We start from the raw sequence: 17,112 nt of genomic DNA, 5'->3' as shown, positions 1-17,112 counted from the left end.
CCATACCATCCACAGACACAAGGCGCTCTAGAAGAAGCCATTCCACCTTAAAGAGTACCTTAAATCTTACATATCTGAAAACCAAGACAATTGGCCAAAATATGTATATACTGCTATGCTCGCCTATAATACATCTATACATTCAACAACAAATTTCACTCCCTACGAGTTGATTTTCGGTCATAAACCAATCCTTCCTAATTCCATATATGAACCTAACACGAATGCCTCGTATCCGGACTATATTAAGATGCTTCAACATCGCCTTAAATGCACGCGTGATAAAGCCGTCGAATTTATAAAGAATCGAAAGAGTCTTCCAAAGCCTATTACGATGCCCGCACAAGACCTGTAAGTTACCATGCTGGTGACTATGTGTACCTTAAAAATCACCTCCGTATGCGTAAGGCTCTATCTCCGGTCTGGAAAGGCCCTTATAAAATTATTAAGGTTAATGGTAGAAATAGTGTAACGCTATTAATAAATAGACGACACGTGTCCCATCATTTTGATGAATAAAATTAGCTCATCGCCGTGACACCGTGTCATAATCACTTTAAGCTTGTTTTAACTTAACGTAATATTTAAGTTTAGTTAGTCTTAGTTTAACTCTTAATTATTCCTTTACAGTTCTCTGTCTTCCGCAAAAACAATGTTCATCACAAGTTCCACGAATGCTTCCGGCATATATTTTGACCCCATTGGGTCATTAAAAATGATAGACGGTTTCCTTAGCGTACTAATTCCAATAGATATTTCATTTATTCAACCGCATATTAAGAATCTTAACGGTGTGATAGGCACTTCTAAGTTCCTATGTAAGCAGACTGCTCTGTATACCGATATCGAGTGTCTTAATTTACACCAGCCGTTATCAATAAGATACAACGACATTATTCGAGATTACGATTCTATTTCTCACTTAATTGAATCAAGGTCTAAACGTTCAGCCTGGTTTGGGGGTATTGGCACCCTATTCAAAAATCTATTTGGTACTATGAACGAAGACGACGCAATAAATTATAGTAACGCTATTCAATTAATAGAGAAAGATCAATCTAAATTATCCGAATTAGTCAAACAAAATATATTAGTAACTACTTCAACACTCTCTTCAATAGAAGACTCAGTAAATAAAATTAGTGTCAACGAGCAGAGATTAAATGATGCTATTGATGACATAGCTTTATTCCAAAAGAACTTGACCTTGTTAGCTGATAAATTAATATTAAAAACTAAATTCAATGGAATGTTAAATTTATTAGAAAGTAGTCTCCTAACTTTATCTTTTAAACTAGAAGACACTGTAAACGCTATTATGTTTAGTAAATTAAATATTTTGTATCCTTCTATTATAAGTCCAAAACAGCTATTTATAGAGCTTGTTAATAATTATAGGTTTTTAGCTGATAATCATCAATTTCCTTTAAGTTTAACTTTAGAAAATATACACACTTTAATGAATGTTTCAGAAATTGCGAGTTATTATAATAATAACAAAGTTGTATTTGCCTTAAAAATACCTTTAGTAAATTCCAGGAGCTATGATTTATATCATAACATACCCTATCCAGTTTCTGTAACCCATGATACTTATACTATGATCATTCCCTCTACTAAATATCTAGCTATTAACAGAGATAGATCATATTATAGTAAATTAGATAATCTAAGTAGCTGTAAGACAATAAATAACCAGTACTATATATGTGTCAACCTAGATACTTACTCGTGTGCCAGGACTCCGATCTGCGAATCGGATATAATCTCAAAAGCATTAAAATCTGTGCCTAGTAATTGTAAGACCCAATTCATTCAAGGCCAACTAGATATTTGGCAAACATTGTCTAACAATACATGGTTATATGTTATTACAAACCCTTCCAAATTGTCCATAGACTGTAAAGCTTCCAATACTGAAGTTATCATATCAGGCACAGGCATGATAAACTTACCTCCGTATTGTATAGCCTTTTATAAAGACTCAAGGTTAATACCCAAATATTACAAAACAATTAAAGTCCAAACAATTAAAATTAACTTTAATCTAGTAAATGACTCTTGTTGTAATTCGGAAACATTATCGAAACTTAAGCCTCAAATTCCCGTTTTAAATCTTACTAATATTAACCTTGATTCTATAACGTCACGACGAAATTTGGAAACCAGCCGCATTGTCAATAACCTTGACAAATTAATTGAAAAACCACATATTGTTTTATATGGTGAATATTATTCCTATGTAACAATAATTATATCTGTTATTATTGTAATATATATTTTTGTACTATTTTGTAAGTTTATAAAATCGGGCATTTGTCATCGTCTCTTAAATAGACAAGCTTTCAAATGTAATACGGAAAAAGCTGAAGAGCTTACAGAAGTTGCTGCTAGTTCTTCCGACATTTCCGCACCTAAAATCCGTAAATCCCTTGCATAAACTTAACCTTTTAAGGATAAGTTTAGTCAAAACCCTGGGGGCTGTTATATATATGTAATGTATATGATAGTGCCCAACGGCTCTTTCTATATCCCTTGTCAGCACTTTTGATAGTTCATAATAATAAGACGCTCTCTTTGCGACAGTTCGATTCCATCATCCGCGCGTGACACTTGCCCTATTTTACCGAGTCCTAAAGTAATTAAAGTGTCCTTCAATATTCATCTAAGTTTTATTTCTTTGTTTTTTAAAAACCGAAATTCGGGAATCCTCATAACAGTTCCATTTTGAACACTGCGCTTCCTACTCCTAGCTATTATTATAATTCAAATTTACTTGGTGATCAAGAATCTAAATTTAAATAAACAATCAAAGACTTCGTCCAAAATAAACTTGATTTTGTAAAAAATATTTGTCTAAATCTACTTAAATGAGATAACGTGATAATACATTAAACCTATTACCTTTATATTTAATAATAAACTGTAAATAACAGCTGAAATACTACCTCAAATCTAGAACATTCAGACTTAATAGTCACCTATTCAAAATAATCCAAACACGTACACTTGGTAACCAAATTTGCACCTTACACCCTAAATTTTAAGTACTATATTGCTTAGAATTGAACAACGGAATCCTTCAAGCGAAAAGGGACGGAAGGTGAATTACGCAACACAATTTCTATTCCCAACTATTTTACGAGTGCTATAGACACCCGTATCTGCCCGGAATCAAAATTGGTAGCTCCCACGCGAAGATACACAATAACACACAGATTGGACCTCCACAGTTGATGGATAAGGATCCAACGGTACTAAATTGGAGCATTCAATTCAAAGGGTAAAAATATTTCAAGAGAATTAAAGTTACAGAAAATGTTTGAATGATTGGGATATGTCATATCAGAATCAATTGTGTGTTATGATGTTGTAAAAAGGCTTCATCTGGGGTCAAAATGGATCCTGTATTGTACCCTTGGGAATAATAAAAGGATCTTTCGGTTTATATAATGTTGAGCAGTTTTTCTAAGCCCACTAATGTGATTAGGTCTTTTAACGCTGAAAGGTCAAAATAAGTGATCATTTTCGCTTTATATGCTAGACTCAAGCAATTATCTAATTCAGTTAAATTTTGTATTAAAGATTCAATAAAGGTTTTGTTTATCTAAGGGCTGATTTTTCAATCGTCAGATAACTTTTATTCGACGAATATGTTGGTGTTTAGACAGCTTTTGTTTAGAAAATATGTCAAACGGCCATATTTACTCTTCAGATAAAAGTTAACTGGTGATTGAAAAAACGGCCCTTAGTCGTCATCAATCAGCCTATAGCAATAAACTGCTGGATATAGGCCTCCCACAAATTACACAACAAGACCCAATCCTCGGATCCAGTCTGATTATTTTACCTGGAGTGTTTTTTTAATAAGTGCAATAGATTAGGTGGAACGAAGACTATTTTTTAATTTTCTAATGTGCCATTAAATCCGCCAGCTGTCAGGAGTGCAGCCGTCCCCGGCGCCGGCTGCGCTGCCGGGTGGTATCGCCATCAGCCACGGCGCCAGCGCCAGGGATTTCTCGCCACCAGCGCCGACGCCGGCACCGGATCACTTGTCTGCTGCCCATCACCAGGTACTTACTTGTGCTGCTATTATTTGACTGTATCTCTGGAACTAGTGAATCGATTTTGATGAAGTTCTTAAATGATGCAACGGTTTACTCACGTGTATTTATCGGGAGTGCCCGACTAGTTTCGGACTCAATCGGAGTCCTTAGTCGTATAAGTGTCATGACTGATGTAAACAACGATAAACAAATATTATGATTTTATGAATAAGCATGCTTTATTTTATTAGACGAGAGTTTTTTAAAGCCCTTTTTCCATCAGTGATCAGTTAGTTAGTGGGTAACTTCAGTCTGTGCGTTACCCATTACAACTTTTTTTTTGAAAATTGCTTACTTACGCGTATTTATCGGGATCACCCGACTAGTTTAGACCTAAACGGAGTTCATAATCATGAGCTGACTTGGCAGCGGGGTCAGGGGTCGGACTATACTTAACAACTTAACTTTTAACTTTTTATAAAGTGAAACTTTCATATATAAGTATTAGCTATGAAAGTAAACGGTATTTGTTTAAGCTCAACTTTTAACGAAGCAAACTTTTAATGATCTTTGAACAATCTGCTTGTTTTTGTTTACTCTTTCTCTTGAAATTTTATGAAGTTCAGGTAGGGCATCAACATCTTTTATTTTTTTTTGTTAAGTTTTGTCTAACTTGTGAGTAATAGTATTATATACAGGGTGCTCGAGTTCCATACAAAATGGTTAAAATAAATAATTTTTCAGAAAATTAGTCCTCATTTTTTTATATTAATTGTTAAAACGGCAACCTCAAAACATCATGTGTGAAAATTTCGACTATTCACTTAGACTTGAAAGAACTAAAAAACCTGGCGATAGAAAAACAGAAGGAGAGACATTAACTGATTGCATTTTTTCTTAATTTAATAAATAACCCACTAAAGTACGGATGTTGAATTTTTTAATTAGACCATTTTATTAAAGAATCCCTAACACATAAAATTGCTTGTTCTTAGTTCCATTTTTAGTTACAATTGTGTATGTTTCTTGTATGACTAATTTGCAACGGTAACAACCAATTAGGCAGTTCGTTGGACATGGCTTAACACTATTTGCTTCCTTTATAAATGTCCCCAGAATACTGTTATTCTAAAAACTAATCCCAACTCAAAGAAAAATGTAACTAACGAATGAAAGCGGCTTTCCGCTTGAAAAAAAGAGCTGCATCCTTTTTAAAGCGCTGAAAAGCAAAAATGTTTTTCAGTTCAAATTTTAGCTACTGAAAAAAATCATAGGACCGAAAGGTTGTCACGTATTTCATATAGAGTTTGGGTACTGTATTTCTAACTACTGCGCGCGTTTAGGTAACAAATACACGGTCGGGTGCGCAAATCAAATAAAAACGCATTTCTGTTATAAAAATATTGAAACATTTTTTTTGGAGTGCGGAGTTTTTACTGAAAAAAATCTGGTCGCTGAAACTAGAGTTTTTAACTCGTAATCCCTCTTCCTCCCATTGACAATCGACATAATTTGTATGGAGAAGAGGGTCCTAACTTAATATCTCCAGATTATCTAATTTGGGATTATTTACGATAACGGTATAAACATCTTGCCTATAGTGTTCATACTAAGACCTCTTTTTGGTAATACATCTGTACTATTATCCTGAGTGCAGACCTTAGTTTTGTGCCCTATGAGGTAAGACTTCTGATATCCTTCAATGTTCAATCAATGTTTGTACTAAAGCCTTTTATAAAGTAATGAACAGGACGCCCTCTTTTCACAATTATTTTGCCCTAAAAACACTTGGAGTCTATTCAGTCTATACTAGAGTCTATTGTTACTAGTCCACCATCACTCTCGTGTTGCTCTCCATCAAGAACTTAAAATACAACCTCATTTGTCCAGCTGGCAGCAAGCCACACCGGGCACGGCGTGCTGGTCGGCGGCGGAGTCCTGCAACAGCCTCCCACGCACCACCTGCTAACACAGAACTCCATACTTGGTGAGTATACACACATCTTGAGGAATCTTCAATATACGGTCGGATTCAAGAGAATCTCTTATCGAAGTGTGTATATTAAATGTCGACGGACCTGTACATTAAACTTGGCACTGGTAAAGACACCATGGCACTCACTCACTTATTTTATATACTAGACTATGAGCGACATGTGCTGTGAGCTAAAACAGACAGCGACATTTTTAATATGAGATGCCGCTATCTCGTCATTTCAGCAAAAGTCCAGCTATAAAATCTGATTATAGCACTGTGCTACTAATAAGATTACAATTTGCGGTGTCTTTTAAACTCAGCGTTTTTGAACAAATTGAAACTGAGTCCGTAGCTACTTTATTACGTTGAATTCGATCTATTCTGGCTGATTAACCTCACTACACTTAGTGACTTAAAAACGTCTTCAAAATTGGATTTAACACCCCATTATCACAAGCACGAAAAAGAAAACAAACAATATTCATCACATACATCATTTAACAATAAATACAACTTTATTTACGTAAACAGAAACTTCCTGAACATAAAACTTCGCCCTCACAAAGCAAAGGAACATTAACTTTTAAACAATTCTCTGAGCAAAACCTAACACCACGTCTTACAGTTAGAATTCTGCAGATATCGAAAAGAGATAGCGCTCTACATTACGTAGTTGCATCTCGTTTCCACACGTTAAACGGTTTTACTTCAAGACAAGGTAATAGGACCCCAGATCATTACTTGCAGGTATACTTTAGGAACTTTAGTTTTAAACTAAGCTGGATGCGATACTAAGCTTGGTATATACTGAGTTTATTCGACACTCCTTTTGAAAATAAGAACTGTATTTTAAAATAGTTTTCTAGTCTTTCTTTTAGACTTACTTGACTTTAGACTTACTTTTTCAAATAATATATTGCAACATAGCACATGTTGCAATATTTTATTTGTGATGGTTCTGTATTGGTGGTCATCTGAATCTATGAGACTGAATAGGGACCCAATTAACTAGGAAAAAGTCTAGTCTAGAAGTCTAGGCTGGATGATTTAGCTATATTAGAATGCGGTATGACCGATGGACTGCCAACTCAAAAGTCGTAGGTTCGAATCCCGGCGCAACAATTTATTTTCAGAATGTGCGTATTACAACATTATAATTATTTGTTAAACGGTAAAAGGAATCTTTAAATCATTGGTGTGTTTAGCCACGTGAATGTCTATGAGCGGTTTAAACTTTGACAGCAGGTTGTACCAGAACCATAGCGAAAAAAAGAATTGGAAGTTGCGGTGCTGCAATCGAATAGCGAGAATTTGTCTTTTGTTTTTTAAATCACCTTCAATTTTATATTCAAACCTCGTTTAAAATATTCATCGGTTTTAACATTTCAAAAACTTAGAATATCGACGTAAGAAGCAACCTTTATCACCATCATCATCATCTCAGCCTATCGCCGTCCACTGCTGAACGTAGGCCTCCCCCAAAGAGCGCCAACCATCCCGGTCCTGGGCAGCCCTTATACAAAAATGAATTTCACGCAGTCTTCTGTTTCGATTCGAATCTTCCAAAAAGTATTTAATTTTGTTCATACCTCTAAACTGCACGCAAACATTACTCAAACTACAAAGTGGTTTCTTAGGTTTACGCGAATGTTAGACATTGAAATGAAACTACTTTTACGGATGTTATCGCGGTTTAATTTTAGATTTTAGTTCCCGACGTTTCGAATCCTTTGCAGGTATCATGGTCACGGGCAGACTGAGATGGCGTTCGTCTTGACAGAAGATGTTGCTCGTTCTACCTTCATATTTTAATTAATTACTTGTGGTCCGACCTACGCAGTATGAGCTCATCTCAGTGTGCCCGTGACCATGATACCTGCAAAGGTTTCGAAACGTCGGGAACTAAAATCTAAAATTAAACCGCGATAAAATCCGTAAAAGTAGTTTCATTTCAATGTCTAACTACAAAGATAACGATTTTCTCGTTACCTAGTCTTAGAGCATTTTCCTTATAGTACCTTTATTTTACGTAAAATACTCTTTTAAGTAACGTGTCAAAGTAACATTCTTAACACTTAATTAAGCGGAATATTTCACTAAAACCTTGTTTAATCTCACTCAGGAGAAAAATCCTTTAGCGCGTTAAGCTCTGAGTAAAGTATTTTTATTTAATATGAGCTAAACCTTGAGGTTTTAAGCGCCTTTTTCTCCATTCTATTAATCATGGTAGTTCCTCTCGATACATGAACATGAAAACTTTTGAAATCCGAACCAGTAGTTTATGAGATAAGGAAACGGAAAAACTAGCTGTATTTTATATATATAAAAACATAATTAATGTTTATTAGTGTCAGACATATATAAAAGTATACTAATGTAAATAAAATATCTTAATTTAAACTTTATTTTGTCTACATTATGGTTCGAAACTAAACAAAGTCGAAAATAACTTAGATAGACTAGACTTTACTTAAGAATTATTGTTTGTTCCTAGTTTTTAAATGTTTGTCTTGTTTAACTCACATAAAAGTTAAAGAAAATTAAAGACTCATCGGTTTAGTCCAAGTTTGTTGTAGGCGGTTAAACCTAAATGTGTACAGATTTCAACGATATATAGATACGAAGTCAGCTTGAAGCTTCAGTTATACCCATGGCCACGGTATGGAATTAAAACAATGAATGATGAATCACAGAACAGAATAAGTACCTCTTATCACTCAAACAGCTGACCGAATATGAAAAACACCGCGTAGCTAGAACGGGGCGCTAGAAATAAGCCAATAACTCCTACCTAACAAAACTAACTATAAAACTAAGCCCTAAGCACCTCACTAAGTTCACTAACGCACTAACCAGGTGGCGGTGACATCCTGGGACTCAGCAGCCCAGTGCTGGGCGGCGTCCTGCACGCGCACCCCGCGCTGCGCGGCGTCAAGCCCACCGCCGTACACGCGCTAGCTACGCAAGGTCGGTACGTCGCCCTTTATATAGAATCAAGCCCAACACTGGCTTCAATTTGTAAAATTAAGCCCAACATTGGCTTCAATTCTTTGGCTTTCGTGTAGTTAAATATTCTAGAAAGTTAATCGTTTTTTAAGAACTATTTTGAGTTGCTAAAGCCATAAACTTTTTTTATTATTGCGGTGTTGTAGTGTTATAATTATAATTTCATGAGGCGGATTGATTATTAAACCGTTGTTCATTAAATATTATATGATAAAACGTAAATCGTATGTGCATCAAAGTTAGAAAATCTTTATTTAACGAGATTTGTTGATAGGATAGTCATTTACATGGCGGGGCGGGCAAGGTTTTATAAACATTTTTAGAAAGTCTTAGTGATGAATGATGTTTTAAGTATTCTTAAAGATGGGCTGAAATTAATAACTGTAAGATTATCTTACTCAAAACATTGCAAAATCAAAATTATGACCTAAATTCAATGATGCTAATATAGAACTATTAAGTTTAGTTCACAATGAATGAAAATAACGAATTCAAAAACTAAGTTTCTTTAGGATACCTACATTATATTCAAGTCTTTGCTTTATAAAGGCCCGTCCAGTAAAATGTATTGTAGTTATAAATTGAAATTGTGCTCGTTATTCGCTCATTTAAATTGTCATTGAAGAAAATCTTTTGCGTCTTTTGAATAGACTTTAAATAGTATTAATCTTAATACTTGGTCTTGAATTCACATTACTTTTAATTGACAAAAAATGGTGATAATTTTGTAAATTAATAAGATTTGCTACAATGCGCTCAAAACTTGCTTGATATTATGAAGATAGAAATAGTCTCGATCACTTTTAAAGGTGTACATGATTATTTATTATAACCCCACTTTTCCCACTGCTGAGCAAAGGCCTCTCCACTCTTCTTCCATTTGTGTCTCTTATGTGAATTAAAGACTTTTCAATATATGTATATCTATACTCCATATACTAATATATAAAGCTGAAGAGTTTGTTTGTTTGAATGCGCTAATCTCAGGAACTACTGGTTCAAACTGAAAAAAATCTTTTTGTGTGGAATAGACCATTCGTGGAGAAAAGTTTTAGGCTATGAACCATCACGCTGCAACTAATAGGAGCGAGGATACAATGGAAAATGTGGAAAAAACAGGGCGGATATAAATCATAACTTATAAATTTTCTAACCACGCGGAAGAAGTCGCGGAAAACAGCTAGTTCAATATAAACCCAACTTCAGTTGTGTTGCTATGACAACCAATCTCTACTAAAAAAAATATTTCATCCATATCCCGCTGCTTTCAGACTCTTTGACGTCAGTTTTCCAAAGCAATTGCAAAAGAATGAACACAAACTAAGCCGTCCTATCATTTTCAAAATTTAATTTCGGCATGAGTCTTCCTGTCGAGAAACAAAGAACAATCCGAAGTTCTTTTTTGCTAAACCTAGGGTAATTGGTTCAGGGTCTCAGAAGCTTTAATTGAAACGTCAGGAAACCACGCATTCATTGGAAACTTGAAACTGTTGTTGTTCAGTTATTTTGTATCGTTTTAAAGTGGAAAGAGGTTTGGATCTACATAATATATGTGTGAACGATCGTTTTTGGAAAGATGAAAATAAAGAGATTCAGGGATGCTTATGAATATAGGACAATACAGTCAGATTAAGAAAATATATCTGATTTATAGATAGATGATAACATTTAGTCGCTATTTTATCAATAAATTAAACTAAACTAATATTTACATTTTTAAAACTATATCAATATAAAAAGAAAAATATACATTATTTACAAAGCGTCAAAAAAGACGTCTGATTTATTTATATTTGTCTGATTTTTTGACTTCAGGGTTTTTTTTCAAACGACGAGTGACTCAATAAGTCATGATGCTCAAATACAGCGGCAATTTCAGAAACCGTTAGACTGGAAGCCGATCCCAATTCGACATGGAGAAAATTGTGCTATTGTTTATAAGCGTCAATAGGAAATAATTAGAAGTCCTTTCCTTTTAGATTGGTAATTAGTAAATCTATAGATATTCGTTAGGCTTGAGCTAAGCCTTAATTTACTTGGTTGTCATTTGACGCGGGATTTCGAGCGTTTCTTTTATGACGAGACTAATTGGTTTTCTGACGTATTTTATTATTGATTATGGTCTGACCTTGGCCTGTTATTATCTTATATATCAATACTGTTTATGATAGAACTAGTGTTCCGCTTGTTTTTGCCCATACAAAATTAAATGTTGGTTAAACTAATGAAATATGTATCAATTTTAATCAAAAGCGGTTAACATGTTGAACAAAAAGGGTGGATATATTAATATTTCTTAGGCTTATCCACATACAATTTTTAATATTGTTGTATGATTTTAAATGTAAAAGTTTTAAAGCGTGTCTCAAGCATACTTAATGACTTCATAGGTTTGTATGGAATTTGGCAGACATATAGAGCGGCACGTAGAATTTTTTCTCAAAAAATGAGCTGAAGTCTTGGAAAAGAGGCAAAAGGGGCAGACTTAAATTTCGGTGATAGAATTTAACATACATCAATAATATAAAATTTCCAAATTTTTTTATTCTACCAATAACGCTTAATATCGACTAGCAAGCCGACCCGGACAATATACAAGTTGTGATAGGGATCGTACACATGTAAAATCGGTATGCTAGCAGGAGAATCGAATCACACACCTGACTGAATATATGTGGCTGCTTACATGACTACAGCTGCATCAAGCGACTGTATCTGAATGTTAGTGTTCGGTAGAATTGCTTAAGTAATTTTACAAAGACTTTACAGATTAGGAAAATCATTTCCACCGACAATGTGGATAGTGTATAACATAAACAGTCGTTTTAAGGCATGACGAATATATATATATGACTTTCGAACGACCGCACCAACAAGAATATTTCTCCATTTTATGTACAGGAAAGTTTGAAAGGGAGTTTGTTTTATATAAACAATACAAAATAATATCAATTTGATGTTAATAATTCAATTGATTGACTAATGCGGGAGTCTTTGATAAAAGAGTTTCCAAGCCACCATTTTTTTTTGGTACACGAGGCAAATCCAGTTTTCCATAACAAATGGCTTTAGTATCTAAGCGACTTGCCATACATACATTCATAGGGGTTAGTACAAGGGTAAGAAACTTGTCATCTGGTATATAATCAGACACATACCTGTATACATGCCTTACCACATTCGGTTCGTATGGTTCGTTAAACTAAAGTTGTGTTAAAGGTTCTAATATAGTATATATTTGTAACTGTTAGCCTATATCTCTATTCCCCGACTGGGATTTAATTATTGTATGCCTAAATGGGCTGATTGTAGTACTGTATGTTTTTTATTTAACACCTGTAACCTACTCAATCAACACAATAAAGCGACTTTGACTTTGGAGGAATTTATTTGTTTCAAATTTATTTTGATAATGAAGGAATGCTATAACATGAATTAAACAAACATAGATTTAGATAATACAATTACGATCATTAACGTATTTTGGCAAGTCAATAAGCGGTAATGAGGTTGATCATCCAGAGAATGTTGGAAAACTAGTTAATTGAGATTCTTTTCTCGAAAATGCTATCTTTACCTACTTGTGGTATTATAATAATTGTATTGTTTTTCTTTGTCTTTCTCCAATCTGATTTTGGCTGGAAGCAATCCAGCCAATAATTTTGGCAGTATCGTTTATTAGGATAACCATTTTTGTTCAGTTTCATCGTTTTTAGGAGAAAATGTTATTTTTATTATAGTTATCATAAAAATACACAAAGGATTATGGGTTCGACTCCCAGGGGATAAAGAAATGACAAAAATTGAATGCAACACAGCGTACTACTTCTTAGATTATATTAAACTTTATTTTTTTTAAATTCTACTTAGTTTATCGTCGTTACTTTTAGATGTAGGCAATTGCACACCTACCCCAATTCTAATTAAGTCGTCGTGTTTAATATTAAATCAAATCATTAAAACCTTTGCAAAAACAGTAATAGATGTAAACAAATTTCTCAAAATAACATCCAAAAGGTATTCATGTCTGTAAAAGCATCCACACCAGGAGAAAACAAAAATCCCAGGTCTAAACAAAAGACAGGTAGATCCCTTCAGCAAAACGCATGTAGTCGTATTATGCATCAGGTGCGGTCGGGCCGGCGAGCACGGCCAGGAAGCGGCCCCTGCTTGGCGGCACTCGGGCGGCCATGTCACCGACTAAGCGGGCCGTGATGACCCTGCTCGCTCGCGCCAGGGCTGCCACCCACAAACACGCTCCCACGTGGCCCGCGACTCACGAGTGAGTATACCCACACCTCAGGTAGGCTCGAACTCAGTCCCGGCTTGTTTGAACTAACAGTTTAACTTTTTAATTTAACTTTCTGTAGACCGGTGCCGACTTACTACTCGGCGTATGGCAGCCCTTTGTTGGATATTAGCCTCTTCCAAAAAGGAGTTTAATGGAATAGTGAGTATTGTACAGTTGTAAAACATTTGAGTGAATTGCTGACGTCATAAGAGTAACAGTCGTCGTGAGTATGTTTTGACAACCCTAAGTGATAGGGTTGTCAACATTTAAATGACAAGACTCTACATCTATTATTAGTTAACATTGATCGAAGTTAAGTCGGCTGTCTGTCAGATTGCGACCTCCTGCATCCAATCAATTATCGAAAGCGCGAGGTAGGTCTTTGGGCACAATTGTTGAGTGTGGATTATTTTAAAATGTAACCTAACCTTAACAGCATGTCTTTGAATTAAGTATGAAGTGGACCTCAAGTTATTTTTTGTGTAAACTTTGTTATTCTCTCCTGTGGATGCATTTTGCAGACATGAATTATAATAATCTATTGATATTTCCTAAAATCTCAATTGTTATCAAATCAATTTTTCAAAGGAAAACCCTCACAAAATCAAACGAAAACATTTTCTAAAACTCGTGTTTTGCTTTTAATCTTAAAAGCGAAAAAACTGCACTTGCTTGCTACTAAAGATGCTATCAGACAAAATTTATGGCAAAATAGGGAAAACTGTGGATGCCGAAGTCGTTAACCAAATAAAGTGGTTGAATGTCCTGGACAAAGTTTCCTGTAAAGGAAGAGAAGTGGGAAATATTTCGCATTTCAGTTTTTCAAGATTAGAATTTTACCTTTTAATATTAAAATATCGATATTAGGCTAGGAAATACACTGAAAACATGTCTGTCTGTCTGTTCCTGAGATAAGTCCTTAATTTTCTACTTTTACTAACAAGTATTTTGCAGCAAAAAAAAACAGAAAGCTACCAGCTAGCCGTGATAAAAAATACGTGACTTAATAAAATATACTACGAGTTAAATATATTTATTACTCAGCAACGCTCATGAATAAAAATTTGCTAGATTCTTTTTTTCAGCAAATTTTTACGTTATTTATTTTTATAGGAGCAAATCAAATAATCAGCGATAATGAAATAAAAAAAGAAATATCTTCGCAAAGTGCTAACCTTTTTGCTTGGAATTCGTAACACGTAAATAGGGTTGGCAACTTAATATTTACAAGTAGAAAGCTTTATAAATATTTAGATACCAAATTATTTTCATAGATAAAATTTATATTTATGTGACATCAAAATTACCAAATGAAATTGGGAGTTGATACAGGTGTTTCGATAAACGTGTTTCGTTCAATGCTGTTTTCATTATCAAGTTAGGGTTGTCACATTTCAGGATTAAAAATATAATGGGAAATGGATATACTTGCGAATATTTTTGGATTTTGTCAAAGCTAGGGTTTTTTAGACTGAGCTGAAACATCTTTTGGTTTCAGATCAAGTTATATGTCTGTGTGAATTAAGGGCAGTTAAGAGATTTTTGAATAAACTATGTGTAGGATTTGATTACAAGAAGATCCCGTTAAAATACGACCAAAATCTTCCGTTTCTAATTATGACTGAAGTTTTTAATCAATTTCGACATAACATGAAGACAGATAATCTTTTAATACCAAAAGAGTGACAACCCTACAAGCAACAGGGTTGTCAACAAACAATGCATACGTGCTCCGCCATACGCCCAGCGGCTCAACGTATAAAATCGACTGGGACGTACGTGACATAGCCGGCGGGACCAAGTTTGAGACCCGGGCAAGTCGAATTGACAAACAGAATTTATTTTCCGGATTTAAATAGGATAATGGATTCAGATTGAACGTTTCTTTTTAGACTAAAACAATTTTGATCTAGATTTAATAGCTTATGTCATTTTTTGGGCTTTACAAATTGTTTTTGTATTTTAGATAAATGATTCATCCAGATTTGCCTTGCCCGTTCAGAATATTATTCACAAATGACAGCTAATCCATCTGTTTCATAATCTATTAACCATTATCCATTTTCTAGAGTACTTTTAAATAAAATTGGTTCGCTTCATTAATCAACTTCGATTTTTATTATTTGAAACGTATCGTCTGTTAAAATTTTAAGAGTCCAGATTTAGGGCCCTTCAGGTTCAATCTGGTCACAGAACGGACGAATAGACTGTATTTTAACCCTTTAAGTACGGAAGCCTAAAATACGTGGGAGCATGAAATATTTACATAACTTTTTACGTTCAAGAAAAACTTGCCTATTTTAAACTAATGATGTTTAAAAAAAATGAAACTTAATGATTTTCTCTTTGTTACAGGCACACAGGCCTTCTTCCACTTATAAGGGACGAATTCGTGGCTGGGATGGGCGTCAATATCAACCTAGCATAATTATCTAGACAAAACAATGACCAGAGGTCCTGCCCCTACCTTTTTACGTAAGACTAAAGCCGTTGTAGAAGCGAGAGAGCACGCTCTCGGCGTAGAGCCGCGTCTCTGTCCCACAAGTCTTAATTTAAAATGCGTTAGGACCTCGAGTCTGCATCCTAGTCAAATGAATCAATCGAATTAATTTAAGTATTATTTTAAGTGTTATTTCGTACCTGCTTTAATTTATTTGTATAGAACTTTCTCGAAGTTATTGTGGAACTAGCTGAATATTCGATCAAGTGTCAACGTCTATAACGATAAATTATTATATAAAACTCAATATCTACTTTAGAACAATATACGGAACATGCATAAAATTATTTTTCTGCATATTATCCATTATAAAATATGTGGTTTTTTTTTAAATAAATGTCACAGTCAATATATTTAATTGAATTGACGAATATTTGACTCTTGATCGCAAATCAACGTCTTGTACAAAACATGGCGCTGTATAAAAAAAAGTTTAAAGAGATGTTGTCTATTGACATTACTTGTCAAAAAAACAAAATGGCTACCGTTTGAAGTCACGTATTGTAAAAGTTTCTATTTGTATTGAGAATTATATTTATCTATGTTTTGTTTGTTTTAAAGTAAGTTATGATTAATTTAAGAGGCATTGTTTAAAGATGTTTTATGATATGAACGTGTCCATATGATTTGCAATGTATAAAAAGGTTTCTTTTTTTAATTTAATTTCGTCAAAGAATTTTGCTTGATAATAAAGAATTTTAAACCAACCGCAAGGAAAAAGAAACTAATATGATTGTGGCGCCAAAACTAAATATGTATTTTTCAGGCCAAAAAAATCTAGGGCTTTTTAGATATGAATTAACGGACCACTGTGTATTTGATATCCTATGCCTTTTAGGGGACTGTATATAAAAATATATCACTATATATAGCGTTAAGCCAAATTTTAGCAGACGATGTTATTGTAAATTATATTTCAATATGTATTTAAAATAAGGTCGGGTTTCGTTCAAATTCTGAACTGTCAAGAAAATTTACCGTAAAAAAGCTGATCAGAGATTAGAGATTACTTACCACATATACACAGACACGCGCGCGCATACCCAAATATGCACGTACACACACCTATACACTCACACTTACAACACACACATACAACACACACGCACAACACACACAAACACACACACAAAACGCACTCTCTTAATGCATTTTAGTCGAATGTTGTTTTTATTGAATTGTTGTCATGCATGGCATTTGTTCCACCATTTTTGATTCATTGACAGTTTTATTATTTGAAAGGAACACGACTTCTAATAATTTTATATATTAATAATATTAATATCACAAT

The 17,112-nt window shown here is 34.2% G+C and overlaps 2 protein-coding genes across 2 annotated transcripts; both read left to right on the top strand.

Annotated features, from left to right (window-relative positions):
* The first annotated feature begins 310 nt into the window (after positions 1–310).
* LOC113494364 lies at positions 311–2,556 on the top strand. The gene has a single exon (XM_026872674.1). The coding sequence runs from the start codon at positions 653–655 to the stop codon at positions 2,438–2,440; it is 1,788 nt and encodes a 595-aa protein (XP_026728475.1). The 5' UTR covers positions 311–652; the 3' UTR covers positions 2,441–2,556.
* An 842-nt stretch (positions 2,557–3,398) lies between these two features.
* On the top strand, positions 3,399–16,084 carry LOC113493902. Its single transcript, XM_026871933.1, has 5 exons — positions 3,399–3,407; positions 3,936–4,073; positions 5,937–6,033; positions 13,159–13,312; positions 15,677–16,084. The coding sequence occupies exons 1-5, from the start codon at positions 3,399–3,401 to the stop codon at positions 15,747–15,749; spliced, it is 471 nt and encodes a 156-aa protein (XP_026727734.1). The 3' UTR covers positions 15,750–16,084.
* Positions 16,085–17,112: the final 1,028 nt, after the last annotated feature.

Source organism: Trichoplusia ni, chromosome 5 (assembly GCF_003590095.1).
Source record: "Trichoplusia ni isolate ovarian cell line Hi5 chromosome 5, tn1, whole genome shotgun sequence".
NCBI classification, from domain to species: Eukaryota; Metazoa; Arthropoda; class Insecta; order Lepidoptera; family Noctuidae; genus Trichoplusia; species Trichoplusia ni.
This window is presented reverse-complemented; position numbering and strand designations above follow the sequence as displayed.